Below are 26,323 nucleotides of genomic sequence, written 5' to 3' on the forward strand. Positions count from 1 at the left end.
CGTCGTGGTGGCCAGTCAGTAGGCTGTTTTTATTTAGTTTTAGTTCAGTTTTACATTTTTATTTTGTTTATTTTGCAGGAGTACATGACCAAAGGGTCCAATACACCTTTGGTGCCACCTCTTGAAGATCCAGAGTCTGCCCTTCACAAAAAGAAAGATAAGAACGTGAAAGAAGATCAAACAACAAAGAAGATACCCTTACAAGAGTTCAAGTCAGTGTTCTCAAAGAAGTCGGGGAAGAAAACGGGAGAATCGAGCTCATCTACAAAGTACAAGAGCAAGATTGCAAGTTTAGATCAAATACCTATCCCAAACGAGTCTGAATACGAGTCCGAGAACGAGTTTGGACTATATACGAGCGAACCCGAAGACGAGCCAAGCAACGAAATGGCGAACATTGAAGAAATGTCAATGGGAGCTTACAAGAAGCGTATTCGAGAAGATGTTGGTCCGGGATTAGTACAACCCGCGATTCCTGCCACTGCCACATTCGAGTTGAAGGGACACATCCTTAATGCACTAAAGGATATTCCGTTTTATGGAAAGGATCATGAGGATGCTTTCAAACATCTAGATGAGGTCAACGACATTGCTGACTATTTCAATGTCCCAAATATCAATAGAGATACTGTCTTGCTAAGGATGCTACCAGTTACTTTCAAAGGAGCTGCAAAAGACTGGTTGAAAGCGCTCCCACTTGGTACAATCATTACTTGGGTTCAAATGCGTGAGCAGTTTCTAGACCAATTTTGCCCACCATCCAAGATAGCAAAACTCAAGAAGGCAATAGCCAACTTTGAGCAACAACCGGGGGAGTCACTATACGAGGCATGGGAGCGTTACAAAGGATTGTTAAGGAATTGTCCTCAACATGACCTTAATATTCAGCAAGAGATGTCTATTTTCTATTATGGGGTCAATGTCATGACTAGACAACTCCTTGATTCGCAAGGCCCTCTCACAAAGAATAATACTAACCAGATCAAGGTGCTAATTGAAGAATTCGCAAAACACTCTCGTGAGTACCACAACCCAAGACAAGATGGAACAAAAGGCAGTGGGGGTGCATAATCTGAAGAAATGGCTGCTATGATGGCAATGTTGAATAATATGGACCGGAGATTGACCCAAATGGACCAATCAATTCATGCAATAAGAGTTGGATGTGAAAGGTGTAATGGTCCACACTTGACCAAGGATTGCAGCTTAGACGATAACGGGTACAAAAAGGCTCAAGTTTGCTACTCGAGTGGGGATAAGTATGATGAGGACTAGAGAAAACCAAAGAAAGAGTGGCTGTATGATGAATACAGGAGGCAAAAGGAAGAAAAATATAAGCAGACAGGTTGAAGCATCTACCAAAAAGAGCAACCACCAGCCGAAAAGAAAGTAGACTTGGAAAACATTTTGACCAGATTTATGGAAGCTTCCGACAAAAGGCATGATGACACTAATGCAGTGCTAAAGGAACACATGAAAATGATGAAAGAACAGCACACAATGATGATTGACCAGCAAGCCTCTTTAAGAAATTATCAAGCATCGATCCATAATTTAGAAGTCCAAGTTAGTCAATTAACCACTTTGGTGAGCAACAAATTATCCTCACAATTTTCCGAAAAGAATGCTCAATCCCATGTAATGATGATTGATACTGAAGAAGAGGCCATCTCTGAGTTCCTAGAAGCACTAGAAGTGGAACCAAAGCCATCCGGACGAAAGCCAAAGAAGTCGAAGCTTGAAAACGAAATTGTTGCTGAAACACCAGACTCACGTCGTGAGCCCGCCATGCTCACGACGTGGGCTCAGTCTGAATAGAAAAATTCAGAATCTGTTCCGACTTACCGACCGCCTTTGTCGTTTCCGTCTCGAGCACATCTCAGTCCACTGGAAAGGGAGCATCTGGAGTTCATTCAGCAAATAAAGGGTATTCCTATTAATACCCCTTTTATCGATTCACTTTCAAAAATTCCAGAATACGCGAAGTTCCTACAAGATCTTGTAGACACTCGCCAGCAGTTGAAGAAAAATTCTAAGGTCATTCTTAGTGAACAAAGCTCAAGAGATGTGTTGGTGGAGATACCTAAGAAGATAGGAGATCCTTGACGCCTCACTCTTCCGTGTGAGTTTGGAAATAATTTGAAGACTTATGATTTAGCCGATTCTGGGGCTAACATAAATTTAATGCCTTATACATTCTATCAAAAGCCGAATATTCAGAAAATGAAGGGTACAAAGATGACCATCCACATGGCTAATCGTTCGATTACTCATCCAAGGGGTATTATGGAAGACATCCTAGTTAAAATTGGGAAATTTGTGTTCCCAATTGATTTTGTGGTTATGGATATGAAAAAGGATGTTAATGCCCCAATTATTCTTGGTCGCCCTTTACTTAATACTGCTAGAGATTTAGTTGATGTTCGTGAATCCAAGCTTACATTGAGGGTTGGTGATGATGAGGAGACCTTTGGAATACAAAATGGTTTTCAATGAGAAGATGTAAAAGGTGAGGTGTTCAATAAGGATGAAGATAATGATCTTGAAGAATTGGAGAAGCTAATGGAGGAAGAAATCAAGACAATTCATCAAGTAAAACACACCAAACCAAGAGCATCCGCTCCGTTTTTTGTTGAAGTCATTACATACACAAAACCAACAACTTTGATAAGTGAGGAAAGAGATGATTTGTCGAGTGATGAAGACGAGGTTATCTCAAAGGAAACGATTCCAGTGGTGAAAGAAGTGAAGGTTCCTATTGAGCTAAAGAAGAATGAAGAAATATTAGAAACAAAAGGGACCAAAAGGAAGCTTGATATAGATGAGGCGAAGGCTAAAAAGGAAAATTCAAAAAGGCGTACATTCGACGTGTTCAAGCATACAAAAGGCGATGGAAGGAGCAGAAAATCCAGCTGGTGATGGACTCATCTGAAGATTCAACGTAGGGAGGCACGGAGTCCGGCTCACGACTCTGTCAAAAAGAAGCGCTTCTCGGGAGGCAACCCGCGTTTGGTTTGGATTTTCTTTTCTTTTTTAGTTTTTGCATTTTTAGTTTAGGAAAGTGATCAATTCGTCATCCAAAAACTTTTAATTGGGAAAAATTAGTTGTGGGGTACTTTGGAATTAAACAAATATAATTAACTAAATTAATTCTTGTGTCCAGACTAAATTCACGTCGTGGGCTTGTGCTCCACGTCGTAGTTTATGGTGAAATTAAGATGGACCATAATATTTTTAGCCCATTACAAACCCACGTCGTGGTTTCGCTCTTCACGACATTGCCTTCAAAAAGACACCGGGGGGGGGGGGGGGGGGCAGTCCATAAACACTTTGACCCCATTCTTTCCCATTCAAGTGGCCAAAATATGATGCCCTTAGGGTTCTATTTATACTTGTGTTGTTAGGGTTTCAGTCAAAACCCTAATGGACAGCTTAGGCCTTAAGCAGTCCAAGGAACCTTCTGGAATAAGGCCTCCTTAGACGAATTCAAGATGGACTCCATCTTAATTTTGTCCATGCCCTAATCCGTAAGGATTCTCAGCCCAATAATTAACTATCACACAATTGACAGTTCCAATCCCCTTTATTTAATTAATCTTGTTCAGCCACATAATTAATTCTTAATTAATTCTTGACTAATATTAATTAAACTATATGATTTCTCCGTTAATATATTATTCATATAATATATTAATACACCATAATAACCTCTCTCTCTCTATAAGTCATCCTGTCAAGTTGCTTTGGTGAAGGCAACCCAAAAGGACCATGCACAATCGGGTCAAGTACATACCAAATATAGTTACGGGCTTAGACACTAATCCAACAGTCTCCCACTTGGATAAGTCTAGTAACTATAAATGCAAGTACGACTTCAGGATCCGATTAGCAATTGTAGCTCTCAAAGACGCTGTCAAACTCTGATCTTATCAGTAACCTGTCCTTTAGATAAGGGATCGTATAGTCCTCCGTTCTAGATATCGTGCAGACAATCACATGGAACATAGTCATACTTATTGTCCAGCAGTTTGTTTCTCGATCTCTGATTCGTCTGACATAGAACTTAATCGAACACATCAATTCAGTCCTGACCAGGCCCGACACATAAGTCAAACCAAATCATCGAGGGGCCCAGATATCGCTTTTATCCTCTTAGGATAAAAGGAACAGATAAACTTCGACTTAAATGCATTTACCATTCACTTATCAAATCATGCACAACAATGCGTTTTATAAAATCAAGTTACTGATGCGTTTACGCATTATCAATGCACAACCAACTTGCAAATAATAAACCATATATCTAGGTTTTAAGACCATATGATATTATCGTCTTGCGATCACTCGTGATAAATTCCATGAAATGATACCAGCAAGCGTGGGTCTAATCAAATGCTCAAATCTTATTCATAAGCAATCATGAACATTGCAATAAACCTTTGCTATGTCTAATACACTTTAGACAATCTACAAGCCAATTCATGACAGTCTTCTTTCATACCTACTTCCAAAGTATAAACGACTGTGGATTGTTCAAATAATCTTATTATTCAGGAAGTCAAAACATGCAAAGTGAAACAATTGGTAACTCCCCTTTCTTGGAATTCTCCATACTAAAACGCTTTAGTACCTTGTCCAAGTAAGTATTCTGACTAAGTCTTATTAGTCTTTTACTTATGTTTCTCACTATCCTTATTCCCAAAATATAGGCAGCCTCTCCGAGGTCCTTCATAGCGAAACACTTCCCAAGCCAGGACTTAACTTCCTGTAAGGTCGGGATGCCGTTTCCTATGAGCAGTATGTCATCGACATACAATACGAGGAAGCTAACTATACTGTAATGCCCGTGTTTCTAGACTAGGCATTAATATTGACATTATAGTCTAGGTTAACCTTTGTAACTCATTTTGAAGAAATGAAAAGGAATTATGTGAATATTATGTGAATTATCTGTTTATTGCTTAATTATTAGGGCTTAAAAATGAGCGTCAAAAATTAAATTTTAGATAAAGCCGATATCTATTAAGAAACTTGTAGTGGGCGTGACAAGGGTTACGGATATATAAAGAATGCCGAAATCCGAGTTATAACGAAGAAGTTATGAACTGTCGAAGTTTCGCGACAAACCGGCACGGGGCCAAATGTCGTAAAAAGTGAGTTTTCGATAAACTACTTTTTGGTCTTAGTGATCTAAACGAAACTCGTAGTGTTCGTTAAACCGAGAGTAGGCATAAAAAGAACGCCCAAATATGACTTCGTATGAGGAAGTTATGATTTTTCGAAGTTTCAACTTAGCAGTAGACAGCTAAAAACTTGAATTTTAGATCAAGTGATTTTTAGCCGACACGACCTAAACGAGAATCGAAGGTCTCGTCATTAGTAGCACAACGGTAAAAAGTCTGACGAAAACGGACGTCGGATGAAAAAGTTATGAATTTTTAGCGGATTTCCTGTCCCGGTCTGTTAAAAATAATAATATAAAAATTAAAGTCAAAATTAGCCGACGAAGTCTAAACAAAAGTTGTAGAGCGTAATTTTACCTACGCGTGCATATAAAGAATGTAAAAAACGGAGCTCGTATGCGAAAGTTACGGATTTTAGAAGTTTTGGCGCGAAAACCGAGAAATTTCGCATAGGTGGCTTCGGCCACGTCACCCTCGCTTAGAACGTGCCACGTGTCCGAAATTGGTGAGTCATGCGAGCTACATGTCCGAGCTGCTGATTCATCCGATCTCGTGAGCTGATCCAAAGTGGTCCACTGAGAAGGCGACACGTACCCTTTAGCACATGTCCGAGCCTTCGCGAGAGTGCCACGAACCCCTTACTTTTTGGACCCTAGGCCGCGGTCCAATCAGGAGGCGACACCGAGGCTTCGCATGCGCAGATCACATGCGAGCACATGCGCACCCTCGCCCAGCTGCGGCCGCGTGTCCTTCGCTCCTGATGCCACCTGCCCTCGCATGCTGACTCCTCTCCTTCTAACCGACTTCGGACCCCCTATAAATATAAGGGACATGCGAGCCTTCTCGGCTATAATTGGGAAATTGCCACTTTTAGCCTCTTTCTTCATATTTTCTTCATCTTAACATCCCCCAAAGCCCTGGTATCGATCATAACCCCCAGAATACGCCACGAAGAGCCCGTGAAGCCCGGAAAATTTATCTTTTCGGTTTCAAAGCCCGACCCTCGCAGAGCCCGGTTTCTGAATAAAACTCCCGGTTTTATTAGAAACGAACGTTTTAGGAAACGAATTGCTGCCCGATTTTCATCAAAACATGTGAGTGTATAGTCACTTTCATTTTACACATAGATATGAAGTATTTACCTTATAATACGTGTTATGTGTAAATATATTAATTGTTTATTTGAGGTGACTGTTGAGTTGATGTTTTATACAAGTTTAAACTGTATAAGTATTTTTATCTACAAATATGTTGGGTAGAACATGGGTAGATAGTGATGTGTAATAAAATAAAAGTGATGAGAGGCCTCGATGTGATTTGTGATTCAGTTATCTAGCGGAGTTTGGATGACGACCAGAGACTTTCTAGACAGTCCAGTGGGAAACATTAGCAGGTCCGCAACCTGTAGGTGTTAATGAACTAGAGTGTTCATTCGCTGTACTCCATCCCCCTCATGGTTGCCTTTAAGACATGTATGGCTGAGGAAACCCCTTAGCAGTAGTGTCCATCCCGATGATATTCTTTAGGCTAGGTCCCTTGTGAAAAGTGTTTAGGGACGTAAAGTGAGGATAACGGGAACGGGTAATCAGGGTTATTGTTGATTGGTGAACTTAATAAGTTTATTATTACTGTGGGTTGAAAACCCTATATGCTTACCAGGCTCCCAAGCCTGACCCACTCAGTTTTTTTATGATTACAGGTAGTGGACCCCGAGCATAGTCGGAGGATGACGTGATATTTTTGGATTATAGGCCAGTAGTTGTAAATAACTGTAGTAAGGCTTATAATGTCTTGTTTATGCTTTTGATCTGTATCGGAACATGACATCCCGATGTTTTGATATATATGGAAAATATATACCTTCTTAATGAAGGGTTTTGATAAACTTTTATCATATGTTGTTTGGGGCCCAATTCCGCAACATCTTTTGAAAAGATTTCTCTGATTTTATTTTAAAAAGCATAAATTAAATCGGTCTTTTCTGGCCGAGAAATTAGGGGATGTCACATATACTCCCACTGGCTTTGACATATACACATGATTCATCCTCGCTTCGCAGGAAGCCAAACTCTTTGACTTTCTCGTCGAAACAAAGATTCCATCTGTGAGACGCTTGTTTCAACCCATAAATGGATTTCTCAAGCTTACACACTCTATTAGGATGCTTCGCATTGACAAAACCCTCTGGCTGACTCATGTAAACATCCTCAGCAAACTTCCCATTAAGGAAAGCGGTTTTGACATCCATCTGCCATATTTCATAGTCATGAAATGCAGCAATGGCTAGCATCACCGTAATAGATTTATCTTCGCAACTGGTGAGAAGGTCTCATCATAGTCAACTCCGGGAGTTTAAGTAAAGCCCTTCGCAACCAATCGCGCCTTATAAGTGTGTACCTTCCCATCCATGCAGTCTTCTTCTTGAAGATCCACTTGCACCAGACCGTCTTACAACCTGGCACATTGTCAACAAATTTCCAAACTTGGTTGTCATACATGGACTGAATCTCGCTGTCCATAGCCTCTTTTCATTTTGTAGACTCTGGGCCTGTCATGACTTCCTTGTAGCTGTTAGGTTCATCCAAATTTATTAGTGTACTGTCACTAATAAACGTATCACCTTCACTTGTTATATGAAAACCATATAGCACAGGTGATGGATGGTGGTCGTGGTTGGCTGTGGTGTGTGGTGATGGGGGTGGTTTTCGTGGGTAGTGGGGTGGGGTGGTGGTGATGGGTGGTGGAGGTTGGTGTTGGTTAGTGGGTTTTTTAATTTTCTTATTTATTTTTTTATTTATATTAATATTATTTGATGATTTTAATTTAAAAATTGTGTGGACCAAATTTATTCTCAAATGTTCTGGCAAGTAGAAATGTTCTCGATTGAACGCTCCCCTATATATATATATATATATATATATATATATATATATATATATATATATATATATATATATATATATATATAATATCAAATGTGAACACCTAAAAGATTGAGAACACGAGAACAATTTTAGACCAATCATTCAATAAGGGCGTAAAAGGAATTTTACAATGTAATTAAATATGGATAATTAATTAATTCCTACAATCATGGGATGTTATCTAATTAATTGATTTTTTACCTAAATACTAGAAATGAATTTAATATATTTTTAACCAATAAGATTATTAAAAAAATGTTTTTACCATGATTAAAAAATGGTTTTTATTTTTTAATTTTTTACCAGTATATCAAAAAGATTTATGAATTAATCATTTCAACAGAATATGTGTAATCATACAAAAAAATAAAAATATATTTGTAATCATATATAAATCCATTGTTATCGTGAATGAATAGATGAATTAAGTTATAATAATAAACGAATATAACACAATTCATAGAGAAAAATTACAATACAACTATAATCATAAATAAATAAAACATATTTGATATATATATATATATATATATATATATATATATAATAATAATACTACTACTACTAGTAATAATAATAATAATAATAATAATAATAATAATAATAATAACACAAAAAGTTATAATGTAATCCGTATCTATTTTTCTATAATCACATATGAATACAACATAAACAAAATTTAGAATAAAAATAATTGATTATTATTATATAATCACAAATGAATAAGGCGAGATCTATTTCGCTTTGTATTGTTTGGTTGTATATTAGCACTCCAACATTCCGTTTGTAGAAGCATCTCGAATTCCTCTACACACCGTTAAAATAAAGAAATAAATACAATTAACAATTAACTAAATGAAAACGATTTAGAAATTATAGGAACCGGCTAAAGTTGTAATTACCATCATACCCTTATCACCTTTTTAAAGTTAAACTTTAATACCAACAATTTTAGAATTTACATAAATGGTCTATCCGATAATAGCCTTAGATTTGGATATTTAGATGCTCTAGATATGTTCTCGCGTTCACAACATAAACCCGTTCTCAACCTTTTAGATGTTCTCATTTGATCCTACTCATATATATATATATATATATATATATATATATATATATATATATATATATATATATATATATATATATATATATATATATATATATATATATATGTGTGTGTGTGTGTGTGTGTGTGTGTGTGTGTAGGCTTAGGTTATTCTATTATAACTAATTATTATACTGACGTATGGACAATGCTATTCTTTGAGAATGATAAAGAAAATATGTTGTTTGATAGTATAAATACGTTCAATCTTATATAATTATTGTCATTAACACACATTCTCACTAATTAAATCGTCTATAAGGTTATTATACATTTTTTATTATTATTCTCGTTTCTGTCAGAATGTTTATTGAGTCGTATTCTGTCAGAATGAAAATGAGTGAAAAACGATGTGTGAGAACAAAAATAATAATAATTAGCGAGAATGCATGGAAATGACGATATTTTTGTAAGGTTGAACGTATTCGTATTGCTAAACAACTTATTCTCTTAGTAATTCTCATAGAATAACATTGTACACACATCCGCACAATAATTAGTTAGAATACTTGAACCTGTATATATATATATATATATATATATATATATATATATATATATATATATATATATATATATATATATATATATATATATATATATTTACTATCTTATAAAAGAAATCTCATTATTTCTATAAATAGATTGAATATAATAATATTATTTTTTTTAAGACGTCCAAACCATTAAGCTAATAGTACAAGTAACTACTAATAAAATAATATTAAAATTTGAAAATCTTATCTCTTTTAAAAATTTGACCCAATCTTTTTTATTCTACCTCCTCAGTTTGACAAATATTGACTAAAGCAACCCTTTAATCCGGAGTCTATGGTGAATCCTGAGATCTCGGAAAAGTTATCTACATTCTCCATTCTGGGTCGACATTCTCTATATCTCTCTTCAACTGATTTCAAGAATTACAACCCTCATTATCTTCGTCGTCTCTCTTCAGTCACACTAAGCAGTCAGTAGCACTAAAGTATTTCAAGAATTAGAAGCGCCGTCGAGGATATGTAGATCCCTCGATTCCATATCTCCATCGTTGCCTCTTCAATTCTGACGCTCCTTTCACAGCCATTCAATCTTGATATCAATTCCAAGCCATCTTTGTCCTTCATCACAAACACCGCGCGATAGCCCTTCTAAAAACCCTATCCCCACACTCCTCATTGTCGCCATCACCAACCATCAACCTTGTTTAGTGTCGCCATCAACAACCATCACTCATGGCGGTCAAACCGCTAACCACCACTTGGTAAACCTCACAGATGTCCACCATCACCGTTGTTAACTATCCATCGTCACCACCTCTATCGAACCATCAATTGTTTGTTGCATTCCTTCTCGCCATTCAAGATAGCTCCAAAATGTTGTAAATGACGATGAAAAATTATGGGTTCCTTTAAAGCTAGACTTGGTTCCTTGTAGTTTTTCTCATTTTCAGTTATTGATAAAACCTCTAATTTTAATTCTGTACAATAATCTCAGTTATGTTGTTTCTGATTGGTTTTTATTGTTGGTACAGTTTCTAAAATTCTTCACCTATAACGGGGGATTTTGGATTTCAGTTGTCAATTTCCTGCATCATTTTATGTTTCTAATTTATACTGGTTTTGCTCTCTTGTACAAATCTTAAGTTCAAATTACATGAATGTAGGAAAAACGGTAGGTTGGTTTTCATTTTCGTTTGAATCCTTTTCTTATTTCTGATTACATGAATGTATAAGCAAGTCTCTTGGATACATCTAGGATTTGAAGGTCTCAAGCAAGAATCATATGTAACATTGGCTTAATCTATTAGTCAAGAATCATATGTAACATTGGCTTAATCTATTAGTTAAGATTTGTTTGTAGGATGGACTAGAGAACTTATAACAATTTTGGTTTTACTGCTTTTAATTAATTTTGGTGCTTTGGTTTTTTTAAAGACAACCCATGTATTAGATATTATATGATGGATGAACTTGAGAAGCTTGGTCAGAACTATGCAGTACATACCAGGTAACTTTCACATATTAAATCAAAGTATTTACAAGAAAATATATCAAGTTATAACATCTCACTCTTAAATTCGGTTAATGCAGATATACCAGATTACTTTCCTTTATTTATTTATAATAACATGCTGATTTTCTTTAGTTTTCTGACTATGACAACATTATTTCAATTTTTTGTCTATTACAGAACCATACTTACATTTTTGCATGCTTACATTTTTGCATGCGAGAGAGGAAGGATGTATGGATTTTATAGTTAGTTAATGGTTAATCGACATTTTTAGATATCTTTCAAATCCTTAATTGTAATTTACTATGTATCTTTCAAATTTTATTGATATTTGTCTTGGTTTCATTTGTTTGTTATGTTAATGAAGGTTGAAACTTGAAAGCAAATGATACGTGGGAAAGCAAGTAGCAGAAATTGGAAAGGTTAATGTATAATATTAGTTTTCAAAATAGTTTATATTGGTTTAAAATCCTAAACTATAATTCACTTTGTATCTATCAATTTGGAAATAAAACGATCCATGTTTCTCTCTTTTTTCAAAAGGCTATACATTTTACATTTTCCATGACTGGTTGATAATTGAATAAATTTATGCTGAAGTATTTGTATGTTATTAAAGCTTGATTTTGTCCGTTTGTAGTTTTTCAATAAAAAAAACCAGTCTATCCAAACCATTGTGTCAATTATATTTTAAAACCTAAAAAATCAACAATTTTATTAACCAAACATTACGTATTTTTATTTTTAATAAAAAATATGTTTTTTTAAATAAAAACAACATAATTTTATTTTTAACACAAAGGAGACTAATCATTGACCTAAATATATTTGTTGATGACCGAAAACTACTTCTGAATGTTTTTTTCTAAATATACACCAATGAAGAAAAGTATGTTATCCTGAGTTAGAAATGATCAATTTTCGACACAATGGATCCAACATATGACAACACCAACATATACAAAAGCGACAAATAAATTATAGAATACATTGTCCATGGGAAGAAAAAATCGAATTGTAGAATTGAAACTAATGTTTAATAATACTTGTGAATACATTGTATCTTATTTTTAATAGGACATGTTTCATAAAGCAAACTAACCGATCAACATAAAGTACTCATTATCCGCCAAAATGAACAAGAAAATATACATTAAAGAATAATTAGTAGTGAATCAAATCTATTATTATAACTAAAGAGAACAATTTTCTATCTACCAGAATCAATATTCTCTCATAAACAAGCTAATATGTTGCAAAGAAATATTCACCGAAAGAAAAAATTTGTCGCCGCTGCTTTGCGCGGGTTCACGACTAGTATATATACATATATATGATGTGACCTTGTTCTCAGGCTTCGGTGAGCTCTGACACTGATTGTTTCGTCGTTCCTGCAAAGTCACAATGGAAAGAAGGCTGTCAGCCGTTTCCCGGGAGGAGCTCCCGGAAAGATGCTCCGACGGTCAAGTCAGTTGGGTATTCAAGGGTTTTGTTGGTATTACTTGGAGAAGGAGACTTACCTATCAGGGTTGTGGGTGTAGCCTTTTATATTAGGCGCTCCTGATCGGCCGTACGGGACAGGATCGCCAGAGGCGACATGATCAGGGACGCTGATTGGAGGATCATGCTCCTCTATCTGTCAGAGCACTACTATTGGTTATGGCAATAGTGCCCTGATCGTCTGCTTTGTCGCTTGACCGTATCATTTGTCTTGGAGCGGAAGGCGCCCTAAGCAGGCGCGGGCTTTTCTGCAGGAGCGCCTTGCTCTTGGAGGCGCTAGCGGGCGCTAAGCTTCGATGGGTCTGTCCCGCCGGGCGAGCTAAGCCTTCGGGAGTCTTGGTGCGACCGACACGACTCTTTTCGTGATTGCTAGGGCACGTTATCATCTTTTTAAAGTTACACTTTAATACCAACAATTTTAGAATTCATACAAATGGTCTATCCGACAATAGCCTTAGATTTGAATATTTAGACGCTCTAGATATGTTCTCGCGTTCTCAACCTAAATTCGTTCTCAACCTTTTAGATGTTCTCATTTAATCCTACACACACACGTATATATATATATATATATATATATATATATACACACACACACATATATATATATATATATATATATATATATATATATATATATATATATATATATATTGTTTTTATTTAAAAAATATATTAATTACTATTTACTATTTACCAACATACCCACCTACATGAAAATCAGTAATAATCCCCTTTTCTCCCTTTTGTTGTAATAGAAATGAAGACCTAGAAGAGTCTTATACCGAAATCGATATCTCCGCAAGCAAGATTAACATCTCCAAGGTATTCATTTTAGAAAGCTATGGAACTTTGTCCATTGCTATCGATGAATGCAGATAGGAATATACAATCATCCAATCAAATTTGAACCGAGTAAAAACTTATACCGATTAATATACGATGTAGAAGTCAGAGAATGAAGATACAAATTGAAGATGTAATAATTGAAGGTAAAAAACTATCTAAGTATTTGTTAGTGATAGTTTTCTTTAACATAACATATATATTTTTTTAAAATTTTACTTGATTATTTTTTTGTAGAAATGATGTCTTTTAAAGAAGTTATCAAAAACTGAAGTGGTATGAAGAATAATTCGAAATACTTCAAGAGTGGAGACACAATTAGGTAACTTTCAATTTGACTGAAATTTTGATTTTCATACTTTGTGCATAATAGTTTGAAATTTTGAAATTCGAATTCGTTAGATATTAGGGTTAAATCTGTGCAAAATGTTAATCTAATTAATATGAGCAAATAAGTTATTAATTTAATATCATATACCTTCCAAAATTAGATTTCCATTTTCATATAGATTTGCTAGATATTAGGGTTAAATATGTGCAAAACGCAAGACAAACTCGCATTAGTGTATTTGAATATTTGATTAGTGAATTAGCATATATAAAAACTCATAATAGTGTTTAGATATTTCATTTTTTTAAATATAATATTAGACCACAAATCTGCACACTTTTGTTATATGGACAAAAAGAATGACATTATTTTTATCAACTAAAAACTCAAAAAGAACAATAACAACTCTGGGTAATCGATTCTTTAAAACCAATTTTAACCCTTAACTCCACCACAATTTATATCAATATCTCCTATCAACTACCACAATCGAAACATAAAAAATACTCTCTCTAGGATTGTTAAGAATGCACATCTGGTGCTACTATATAACTTGGTTTTATATAAAAATGTTTGATATATATAAAAGGGTATGAGACTACATTAGCAAACCATACTTTCAATTGATTTTGTTATTAACATATAAAAATACAAAAATAGTAATGTATTTTTATTAATATTCCAAGCACAAAGAAAAATCTATGCAATTATATTTCTATTACAACATTGTACTTTTACATTTGTGTGTGATTTTTTATTAGTGGTTCGGTGTGTTCTTATATTTGTGTGTTTGTTCCTGGAAATCACAATGACCATGTTCTTGTATAAACCATAAATTATGTAAGAAACCACTAAAACAAAAATGATGTTCAACAAATATTTCAAACTTCCAAAGAGAATCTAAAACTACAAGGATGTAAAATAAAATTGATGTCTATTAGTCTAAACAAACAGATTTTTTGATACTTGATCTTAAAATTAAAACCCAACCAATGTTTTCCAATTTCACCTTCACAATTTGTTTACCGTGTTCACAAACATCACCATTACTCTTGAACCGAAACTTAATTATGACATCATCATGCTGACAAACTTGATTAGATGGAATAAGTGTATGTGTATTTGAAGACAAACCAGGGGGATCATCTCCATCTAAACTGTTTTTATAAGAAAAATAACTAATATCAGTGACATAAAGGGTAATTGTAGAAATAAAATGATAAAACATAAATTACCTCTTCTTAAAAACATTGATTTCATCAATGTCAGTGTTAATGAAAAGCTTTGTCATGAAACAATATGTGTTAACTGTCGGACGATCTAATAAAAATACTATAAGTGTTATTCTAATTATTATAAAATAAAGGTTAATAAGAAAATAAATTTACCTCTCCAAACTTTAAGCATTTCAAATCGAAGGATAACAATCATACGAAGATTGTGTATGTTGTTATCGATAAAGTCTTGCATTGTGTAAGCATAATGACCCCCACAAAGTGACAGATACTTGCAAACCACTTAAATATAAATTATTAAAGTAAAAAAGATAATTTATTGTATATTATAAGTGATAAAAATAAAAATATGTCTAAACAACTTTGTATCTTGGATTTGGATGTTGAGTCTGTGTTTCTTCACATCTACATTATCTCGCCACATGTCACCAATTGCAACTACTAATCCAATAACATCTATGAAAAATAACAAAGATCAATGAAACATTGTTGTGAATGTTAATATATAATTTTTTATTAAAACATAAAATTTGTTGATAATTAAAATATATTCCAATAAACTAACTGATTTCCATGTTCCGAGGATGGACCAATGAGACAAGAGTTTGATAATCAATAAACTCAAAACCAAACATAGGTCCATCAAATTCATGACACTCCGTAACAACAGTGTTAGTGTTATGGACAAAAGTAAGTTTATAATGATGACGAGTTAACCTCAAACCACCCATCCTTTCTGAATCAAAGATTGGACATTTTATGTAAAATGCATGACCATCTTTTAGAATATCTATGAATCTGTAGATGTTTTTTGTTTGGATTTTGTTTCCCTAAAAGAAATATGATATAAATTGACAATAATAAGTAAAATGGTCCTTGTATTGTATGTGTAAAGAAAAAATATTAATAACTAACAAGATTACATGTTCATCTATTAAGATCAATTCAATTAAGTGAAGTTCATCTTTGTTATAGACGGATTTTTGGTTCCATAAGTTGATAACACGAACTTTGAATGTTAAATCATCCCTGAGAACAACTACATAAACAATTAAAGTAACATTTGTTGCAGCCATTGATTTGCAAAGAATAAAAAAATATATATAGTCAAAGTAATTATTTTATAATCAATGATAAAATAACTACTATTATATGTTTTAAACATAAAATGACCATTATGCCCTTTCATGTTAATATTGTGCTTTATAAATACAAGGACAGGTTAACATATATACTCAAAGTAACATCCAAAATAGACTAAAATTCCCAATAATATACCTTGCTAAATTGAAAGATATATTGATAAAACTACATTGAAAAGTGATTCATTGCAGATTATAACATTGTATTTTTGAAGTACAATGTTATAATTGGGACGTCATTATTTGATTTTCTTGGTAAATGAAATGACATTTGTATAAATTATAATATTTTTTCGACATCAAAAGGTTGTTGTAAGGAATTGTTATAACAATTTGGGAGAAGTGAATACAAGATCAAAAAGTGATTTTGTAATCAAGATAAGGAAGTATATAGGATAAGAATAACCGTAAGAGAAGAACAATAGTTTGTGTAACATAATAAGAAGTATAAAGGAAAACGATTTACCAAGGTTGCAGAGAAGAAGACGTACAAAGGAATGTAGTGAATGTGTTTTTGTGTTCGGTTCTTTTAAACAACAAATAAAAGAAAAAGGTGTATATTATGTATTTGATATAAGATCAAATTAAAGTTTTAAATAAATGCAGACTTTTTAGGGATATAGTTAAGGAAAACTGTTTGAATTTAATTTATAAGATCGAGTTAAAAGGAAATATATATTTTTTAACTTGAAAGATATAAGTTTTTAAAATAATGAAATCATATATATATTAAATGGTGACGTTAATTTCTTTTATAACGAATAGTTATATATGAAAATAATGAATTATTTGCTAAAAATCAGGAATTTGGTTTTTTATCAAGAAAAACAACTAACAATGCCCAGGAAGCACTAGGTGTTGGCAAGGTTAGTTTAGTCTTTGCTAAACTCTTATTTGACATTTCTCAAACACACATACACATTGTGCATAATAACTGAAAGATGTAAGATTTTATTTATGGTAACGTTGCTTCTTGTGGGTTATCTTTCAGGTCTTTCTAATATGACACCATCATCACTTCCAAAGGAATGACTGATATGCCGATTTTGGGTTCATCTTTCATGTCTTTTAGTGTGAAAACTTTGGTCAATAGGTTAAAGCTGGACCTCAAAAGAAGTCCAGAGATGCGTGCTTGCTGAGTTCTTCAGTCACGTATTGTTTTCATAAATGATATAGTTATCATATTTAAATCATACATGGATCATGTGTATTCTAATGTTTTCAAGGTCAATCATGCCACGTTATAAGATTCAATGTTGGTGTCTGTTTTTTTGTGGAATCAGTTGTGTAATCTGATCATGTTGATGTTTTTATTTTCAGGTTAAAGAACTAGACAAAGTAAGTTGGTCTTGAGGATCCTCATGATAATATTGTAGGTATTCTTTACTTGATTAAACCAATTTAATATTTTCTTGGGTAATGTACCCCTCATCATGCTGTTAGACGTGTTAATACTAATTCACTTGCATTTTTTCGTAAATTTTTTTATTTTAATATGATAGGTTGTGGTATTAAATATAACGACAAATAAAATCTATTTTTTTATGACAAACATGATATTTGTAGATGACCATCATTTAGATTTTATGGATCCCCCTCACCGTTCTCATTTGAGGTAACTATAACTACTCTATTGCCCCTTCTCATTCCCCCTTTTGGTTCTGACTATCATTTATTCCGGTATTTATTTGATAGGATGCCCAAAGTGCAATAAGTGATTCGATTGGTGAGGATTTTGAGTGTGTTTACTTATTGTATATATTTGTTAATAGAAATCCATCCATAAAAACCCTTTTTGTATCGTTTTATCTTTTTTCAGGAAAGTTGGATAGGTTCATACCAAAAAGATTAGTCATGGATTTTGATTATGCTCATTACATGCTAACCGAAGCGAAAAAGGTAAGGAAAATCCAATGGCCAGCTCACCTTCTAGGGAAGCATACAAGAAGCATTTGGCGGAGAGCTTTAACATGAACAGAACAATAATTCTAGCTTTCAAGAATAACCTGTAATCAAAATGGCCAGGTTACATGATGATGGGATGTTGCATTGTTCCTGATTTTTGGGATATATCCAGCCATGAAGGTTGCTCGGTTGGCTAAAAAAAGGGAAACTAGGTACCCATATAATGAAGCCATATCAAGATTTCTTAAGCACTAATGTAACATCCTGTTTCGGATTGTTTTACAATTCCAGGCTTGGGGGTCGTAATCTGAGTATGAGAAGGTTATGAGATTTTGAAAGAGAAAGGTTTAGGCCTTTTTGGATATGGATAAGGTGGACCGTGTGTGAGAAAAGGGTTCGGGTTGTTCTTTAGGACCCAAGATTATCGGCAAAGGTGTTGGTTTGGGCTTTTCATGAATTTTGGACCTGAGCTCGAGTGGGCTCTAGGATATATACAAAGTTGATAGAAGTGTAGAGTTTCTCGTTACCTTTTCGTGGATATAAAGTTCGTCGAAAACGGACATCATGTGAGGAAGATATGACACTTGGAAGTTTTTGGCATAAATGGTCCCTTAAGGAGAAAAGTTGGCATGGAAGGCCATGCATGTGAAATGGAAGCGCGTGGGTACGCCCCGCTTAAGGCTGGGTTACGCCCAGCGTATAAGGGAAATGGTCGCGGGTGCTCCTTGGTGTACGCCCAGCGTACAGGAGGTATGCCCAACGTACGTCCAGAGTCCAGAAACTAGGGGTGAGCAAAACCGAACCCGGAAACCGAAAAACCGACAAAAACCAAAACCGGAAAACTGAAACCGAAGCATAAACCGATGGTTTGGGTTTAGAATTTCCAAAAACCGAAATTTTCGGTTTGGGTTCGGTTTTTGGGTTTGGTAAAACCGAAAGAAACCGAACCGAACCGAGTGTTGATATATTATATGTATTATGTGAGTTATATATGTATATATACGTAGTCCTAGGGCTATAAACTCAAAATGAAGGATGCTCTAGTGGTTAACGCCTTAGGCAGTTGTAGTAGATGGAGCAAGTTCGAAACCTGCTAACCTCATTTTTCTCGATTTATTTTGCCAGCGACTTAACTCTATCCCACATCGCCCATTACTAAAACTTAAGCCAACATTCGCTTCTATATAAGATGGTTATCCACTTTCTTTCTACTATCTCGTGAGTCCCACATCGCTAGTGATATGTAAATATCAGTTATCCTCACCATTATATAGTTGATGAGTTGAGGGAAATTAAGAAATAAGTTTGAGATTTGGTTTCCATTATAAAACCGAAACCGAAACATGAAACCGAAGTTTAAAACCGAAAACCGATAAACCGAACCCATTGGTTTGTGTTTCGGTTTGGGTTGAAATTTTTAGAAACCGATCATTTTAGGTTTGGGTTCGGTTTTAGGTCAAAACCGACCCATGCACAGCCCTACCAGAAACCCTAAATTTAGGGTGTGCCACTATATATAGGACATTATGGTTCAAACCCTAGCCTCCATGTTTGTTCCCTAACCTCAGAGAAACCCTAGAACGTCTCATGTCTTCATCCTTGGATGATTTGGTCTTCAAGAGGTTTATTTTGGTGGTATGAGCTTGGAATGTGCAAAAGAGGAAGTTGGCAAGGAAGAGCTTGGGAGTTTGGAGCTCATAGATCTGGATCATCATCATCATTTGGAGCTCTTTTATGGTATAAAGTTCATAGCTTTCCTTAAGCATGCTTAGATCTAGTGTTGTTTGATTTTGGAGTCCTTTGGTCCCAAGATTAGAGCTTTATGATGCAAATTCGACTCCTAGTCTTGGAGTTGCTATTTTCAGTTTTAGATGAGTCCCTAAGGCAGAAAGTTGCCATCTTGATGTCCCATTTGTGTTCATGCATGATATGTAGCCCTTATTATGGAAGTATGTTGTTACCTTTCGAGTTTGAGCTTATTTGGTGGATTGCAAGCCACCAAGATTATGACTTTAAGGATTAAGAGGATAATAAGGACCTGGATCTGAATTTGTAGCCTCTGGAATGAAGTAATAAGCACTTAATGGAAAAAGGGCTTAACAGGAGGATTACGTTGAGCGTACGTACAGGTACGCCCAACGTACTCACCATCGAGTCAGTACGCCTAGCGTACATAGGAGTACGCCCTGTGTAACTTGTCTGTGTTGGACTTTGTGTTTTGGGCCATGATTTGGGCCATGCTTTGGGTCTCTAGGCTGTTGGGCCATCATTAGTCTGAATTTATGGGCCAAGGATATATTTGGGCTTAGGGTAAGGCCCATTGGAGGGAGTGGGCCCAGTTTATCAAAGTGGGCCATTAGTGGGCTCGGGGAGTTTATCTAAGGTTGGGCTTGCCTTTTTGATTGAGAATTGGGCCTTAGTGGGCCCAATGGGTTTTAGGTCATTAATGGGCTGGTCAGTGGGCTACATTTAGACCTAAAGAGTGAGAGTTGGACTTAGTTCCTAATTGGGATAAATGTGGGCCTTGGCACAGAGTTAGAGGCCGGTGTATAGCAGCAGCGTTACTAGAGGTTGTTCATCATACGAGGTGAGTCTTCTCAGTATACTTTACCTTGAGTGGTAGTTATGTGTGACCGGAAGGTCTTATGTGCTTACATGGAGTATTATGTTATCCTGCCTTATGTTTTATGTTGTGCATTATTTCTTTGTGATTTATGCCATGCGGAGCTTTACAGACCGGACCAGAGGGTCCAACGATTTATGAGGCCAGAGGGTTCTCAACCAGACCGGACCAGAGGGTCCAACGAGCTAGACCGGACCAGAGGGTCCAATGAGCTAGACTGGACCAGAGGGTCCAATGAGCTATGGGACTGGAGGGTCCCGCTGAGACACATTGACCGGAGGGTCTTACGGAGTACAGCCTCGAGTGGCGAAATTGTTGTATGTGGTATTTTGGGGAACTCACTAAGCTTCGTGCTTATCGTGTTATGTGTTATGTGTTTCAGGTTTTCTCAGGATCGCGGGGCGGCACCGGCTTGATTGTACACACCAGAGAAGGAATTATGTTTCGAGGATCCTGGATTATTAATTAAACATGGAGTGCGTTTTGTAAATTAAACAAATGAGATTTTATGAAATGTGTTATGAAGATTATATGATTTAAAATGAAAAATTTCTTTTGAAAATTTACGTCGTTACAAGTTGGTATCAGAGCCTTGGTTTGAGGGATTCGGATGCACCTCCGGGTGTGTTTGAACTCAAAATGAGGAATTGAGAAAGATTTTCAAAGAGATAAATTTTTCTAAAAATGAGAAAGAGTTTAAGAGAAAACGAGTTGGAGAAGTGTGTACAATCAGCCAGAGCCCGAACAATGTTTTCCCAAAATACCCTTACTTTTGTATTATGAGACATTTATGAGAAATGTTATGAGATATTATGCATGCTAGAGATAGGCTAGGTATTTCATATTTTAGGACTAGAGTGGCCTGATTTGTGATGCCTTAGCCTAGGAGTTGCTGTTGTCTGTGATATGCTTTCGAGTATGTGTTGAGTAAGAGTATCCAACAGGAATCCTTTTAGAGAGGGATTTGAGTAGAGGAGTAATCTAGGAGAGATACCTAGATGAGCATTTGTGGAGCCTATTGAGAGAGTAGTTATATACCCGCGAGGGGTAGAGTTGCTGAGTTCGGTGATATCTTTTGAGTATGAGTAGAGCAAGTGGAGTTATCACCTAGAGTGGGTTTTACGTGCTTATTCGATGCTCGAATGCTGCTTGCTTCGTGCTTTGTGGAACTTCCGATGATGGGAGTCAGCTACCAAGTGAATGTGACGATATTCAGGAGGTAGGTGACTGGCATCATAAGGAGTTTCTCAGCAGTTGATGGCAGAGAAGTGTGAGAACCTAGGAAGAGCCTAGGAAGTGACCTTAGTCAGATGAGTACGCTGACAGAGTAGAGCATTTCGCTGGGAAGCGAGCACGCATGTTGGAATTGGTGATTGAGAAGGTTGAGCAGCTACTTAGGGACTCTAGGATGGTCCGTGTAGTGAGTATGGGTAGATGTGGCAGGTAGTATGGGCCCGTACTGTAGTATGGGCCCGTACTACTGAAAGCAGAGGACCCATACTCGATGCAGGGAGTATTCCGGGGGATATAAGTAGCAGATCGAGAGGTGACGTCATGGTTCGAGTACCATGATTTGTAGCAGATCGAGAGGTGATGTCATGGTTCGAGTACCATGATTTGTAGCAGATCGAGAGGTGATGTCATGGTTCGAGGACCATGATTTGTAGCAGATCAAGAGGTGACGTCATGGTTCGAGCACCATGATTTGTAGCAGACCGAGAGGTGATGTCATGGTTCGAGTACCATGATTTGAGGCGGATTGAGAAGAGAGAACATGGTTCGAGTACCATGATCCGTAGCAGATTAAGAGGAGATAACATGGTTCGGGTACCATGATTCATAGCAGATCGAGAGGTGGTCACCTGGTTTGAGTACCATGACACATGGCGGTTAGTGCTTCTGGTTTTACCGGTTATTCCGTGGTGATTGTCTAGACTGAGATCAGATGTGAAAGAGTATGGGGCCAGAGGGCCATGATGACCGAGTTTTAGTGGAGCATCCCTTGAGAGGGAAATCGAGTTAGCTCCGAGGGATTGTTGGTGAGATGCCGGTTGGAGTCCCAAGACTCAGGGATGAATAGGGATGGTGCGTTATGGTAGAATACGGTCTGAATGGAGCAATCGGCCGATAGTGGAGATGTCACTTTTTGTGACCAGTGATGTGCTATTTCCGTATCCTGTGAGAAGCAGCAGAGATATGGAGGCTTTTGATTTCTGAGCTTGAGAGTAAACCCTGTGGGATAGCATTGATGACGATCTTCCACCAGAGAATTTGGGCAGTATGTCTGCCGCGAGGTAATGATATAGCTGTTGGATATAGTGTCTAAGTCCATAACTATATTTGGTATGTACTTGACCCGACCCGGCATGGTCCATTTGGGTTGCACTTCACCCGAACAATTTACGGATAATCTTTTGAGAATAGTATAAGTTATGATTTATTAATATATTATAAGTTCTAATATATTAATATAAAATCATATTATTTAATTAGTGTTGATCTATAATTAATTTAGAATTAATTTAGAGATCAAAAGTGTGACTAATTAAATATGGGCTCTTGTATTTATATAGTGTGGGCTAATGCTTATTTGGAATGGGCTAGGCTTGCATGGAAAGTCCATGGATACTCCATGGAGCTTTAACCCATGGATCTCATGGAAATGAAAAGACATGGGTATTAGGGTTTACATGGATGTAACCCTAATCCACCACACTATATAAAGGAGGCCTTGGTTCTTGAAATTGCACTAGTTGATGTGAGAAAACTAAGAGGGCCGATTTCAAGAAAGGTTGTGACTATTCTCTCAAGTATCCAATTTTGTGGTGTTTTGTGACTTCCATTTGAGGCATCCACACTATTGGTGCTAGGCTCTCAAACTCCAAGCAATCAACTACAACTACGAGGTAAGTAATTCTACTAGCTTTATTTGATTCAAGTACCCCATGCCATGCTAGTTAGGATAAGAACCTTGGAAAAATAATTATTTGCATGTATCTTAGTCAAACATAGATCCAAGGTTTCTAGGGTTGCATGTACACCATAGGAGTGTTAGAATGCTCAAAACTCATCAGTGGTATCAGAGCCTGGTTTGTTTATTTGATACTTCATGCAAAAAAAAAAAAAACTTGAAAATCGAAGTTTTATTCAAAAGCTCGTATCAAAATTTCAAGTTTAGTATATGTACTTACGATTCTTGAAATTTTTGATATGAACATTCATAAACATATGAGTTTAGAAGATCATAGAAATTATGTGCTAATAATTGATTAGATTAATTCTTGATCTTTATGTGTTTTAATGGAGTCCATAACTAGTTCTTAAGCTATGGATAACCAAAAGTCACATTTATAAATAACCATTAAAAGAACACATAGGTTACAAAAAATGAAGAGTCTTCATTTTTAATAACCATTAACTCATAAGTTATGAGAAATGAAAAGTTTTGAAAGTTTACAAAACTTGCCCTCAAGTTTTGGAACTTGTAAAGTCATATTAAAAACTTTAGTTCCAACCCCTAGAATTTTTAAAAGTTAAAACTCAACCCTTATACTTTATAATATTATAAGTTTAATAATATTTATATATGTATAAGATCAAGTCGTCTTACCGCTAGTACGCCTCATTCACGAAGCCGGTCTATAAGGGGGTATAAGGTTGTTGCCTATAAAATGGCAACTTAATGGGTGTCCACTCTCACCCACCGCTTCCTTGATCGGTGGAGGGTCGTTAGCCGAACGGGTAGGACAAGGACTTATAAATTCTCATTAAAAGTATAATGATAATACTAAAGTAACTAAACTTTATTGAATTCCCAATCTTAGTTATTTTAGGAAAATGTGAATAAGGTGCTAATCCATGAAATTACACTTTACACTTTGTTTAAGTCGTTAGTGGAGCGTGTGTGGTTAACCGGCACACTAACTTGAACTTAACAAGGTAGGTAAAGGGTGACTTAATGTTTATCATAGTATCGATGGAGCGTGTGTGGTTTACCGGTACATAGATTGAGGGGTAATACATTAAGGGTACCAAGTAATTTGCATGGTTACTTCACACCTTGTTTTGTGATCCTCGGCATCCCAGTCACAAAACTTGAAGGGCACACTCGAGATTGAAACATGCCATTGAAGAAAGTTCAATGAATCTCAAAGAATCTAGGAGTTTCTAAACCAATTAAAACCTAATTAAATATTTCGTTTTTCATGGTGAAAATTGGTGAATCGTCATTCACCTACCTTCAAATATCTTATAGCTTAGATTACGACATCCCTCTTCTAAGTTATAAAATATTGTGTTGGGTCCTAGCCTTAATATTACATTTGGGTGTTTTGTTAAAGACTATCTCTATATCTAATCTAATCTATTCCCTCTTCTTTTCAGATGTCTTCCAATAACAATGCTTCTGGCTCAAACCCTACTAGCTCCTTCTCTCTCATAAATCTTTGTGGGAGAGTCATCTTTGATGGGTCCAACTTTACAGATTGGATCAGAAACATCAGGATGGTCACTCGGTATGAGAACAAAGAATATGTTCTCGACAAGGAGCTGAAGGTACCCGAGCCAACTGCTACTCCTGAAGAGCTTGCTGAATATGAGGTACATGAAAGAGATGCTACAAAAATGGCATGCATCATGATGGCCACCATGACAGCCGAGCTCCAAAAGTCCTATGAGGACTATTATCCTTTTGAGATGCACCAGGACTTGATGGACCGCTACCATTAAAGTGCTCGTCAAGAGCGATATGAAATAATCTCCTCCATGATAACAACCCGAATGAAGGATGGTGAACCCATCACGGGCCACATGCAGAAAATGCAAAGGTATGTGGACCGTTTACTGAAGCTGAATGTGAAATTCCCTGAGGAGTTAGCAATAGACATCATTTTGCACTCCTTGCCATCGTGTTATGATCAATTCTGCATGACATATCACATGAACAAGGAAGAAGTCACCCTCAGCAAACTTCAAGGACTCTTGAAGACCGCCGAAAGTGGTCTAAAGAGTAAGTCGGTTGTTACTACTCCTACTCCTACTCCAACTGCGGCCAATGTCTTGGCAATCGGGCATGGCAAAGGGAAGAAGAGAAAGAACCCTTCTAAGGGTACCAAGGGTAAGACCCTTGAAGGCTCCTCTTCAAGCAAAACCAAGAAAGGTTTTGTCACTCCTTCTGCTAACCCTAATGAGGCTGAATGCTTCTATTGCCATGAAAAGTCGCACTGGAAGCAAAACTGCCCAAAGTACCAGCAAGATTTGAAGGATGGGAAAGTAAAACCCAACCATGCAGATATATACACTATATTGTCTAATAACTCACCTCATTCTAAGTCTTGGGTCCTTGATACAGGTTGTGGTATTCACATATGTTGTGATTTGCAGGGACTAAAAAGAAGTGAGAATGTGGAGCAGGGAAAGATAAACTTGATCATGGGAAACAGGAAAACTTCACTTGTCACCAAGATAGGAGTTTATTCCTTAGTGCTAAATAGTGGGTTTACATTAGATTTGAATAA

General features: G+C 36.1%; 1 protein-coding gene and 1 non-coding gene across 2 annotated transcripts; both read right to left on the bottom strand.

The window, feature by feature from the left end:
- Window positions 1-771: 771 nt before the first annotated feature.
- On the bottom strand, window positions 772-878 carry LOC145122992 (small nucleolar RNA R71). Its single transcript, XR_013714873.1, has one exon. It is a non-coding gene; the product is annotated as a small nucleolar RNA R71 (small nucleolar RNA).
- Window positions 879-14,839: 13,961 nt separating this feature from the next.
- LOC145122322 (uncharacterized) lies at window positions 14,840-16,213 on the bottom strand. The gene is made up of 6 exons (XM_079057939.1): window positions 16,061-16,213; window positions 15,703-15,967; window positions 15,541-15,593; window positions 15,291-15,408; window positions 15,138-15,222; window positions 14,840-15,059 (listed from the first exon to the last, which is right to left on the bottom strand). Exons 1-6 carry the CDS (start codon window positions 16,211-16,213, stop codon window positions 14,840-14,842), a joined length of 894 nt encoding a protein of 297 aa, XP_078914065.1.
- Window positions 16,214-26,323: the final 10,110 nt, after the last annotated feature.

The sequence above is a fragment of the Lactuca virosa genome, chromosome 6 (genome assembly GCF_052849685.1).
Source record: "Lactuca virosa cultivar CGN04683 chromosome 6, Lactuca_virosa_CGN04683_v6, whole genome shotgun sequence".
Lineage (NCBI taxonomy): Eukaryota > Viridiplantae > Streptophyta > Magnoliopsida > Asterales > Asteraceae > Lactuca > Lactuca virosa.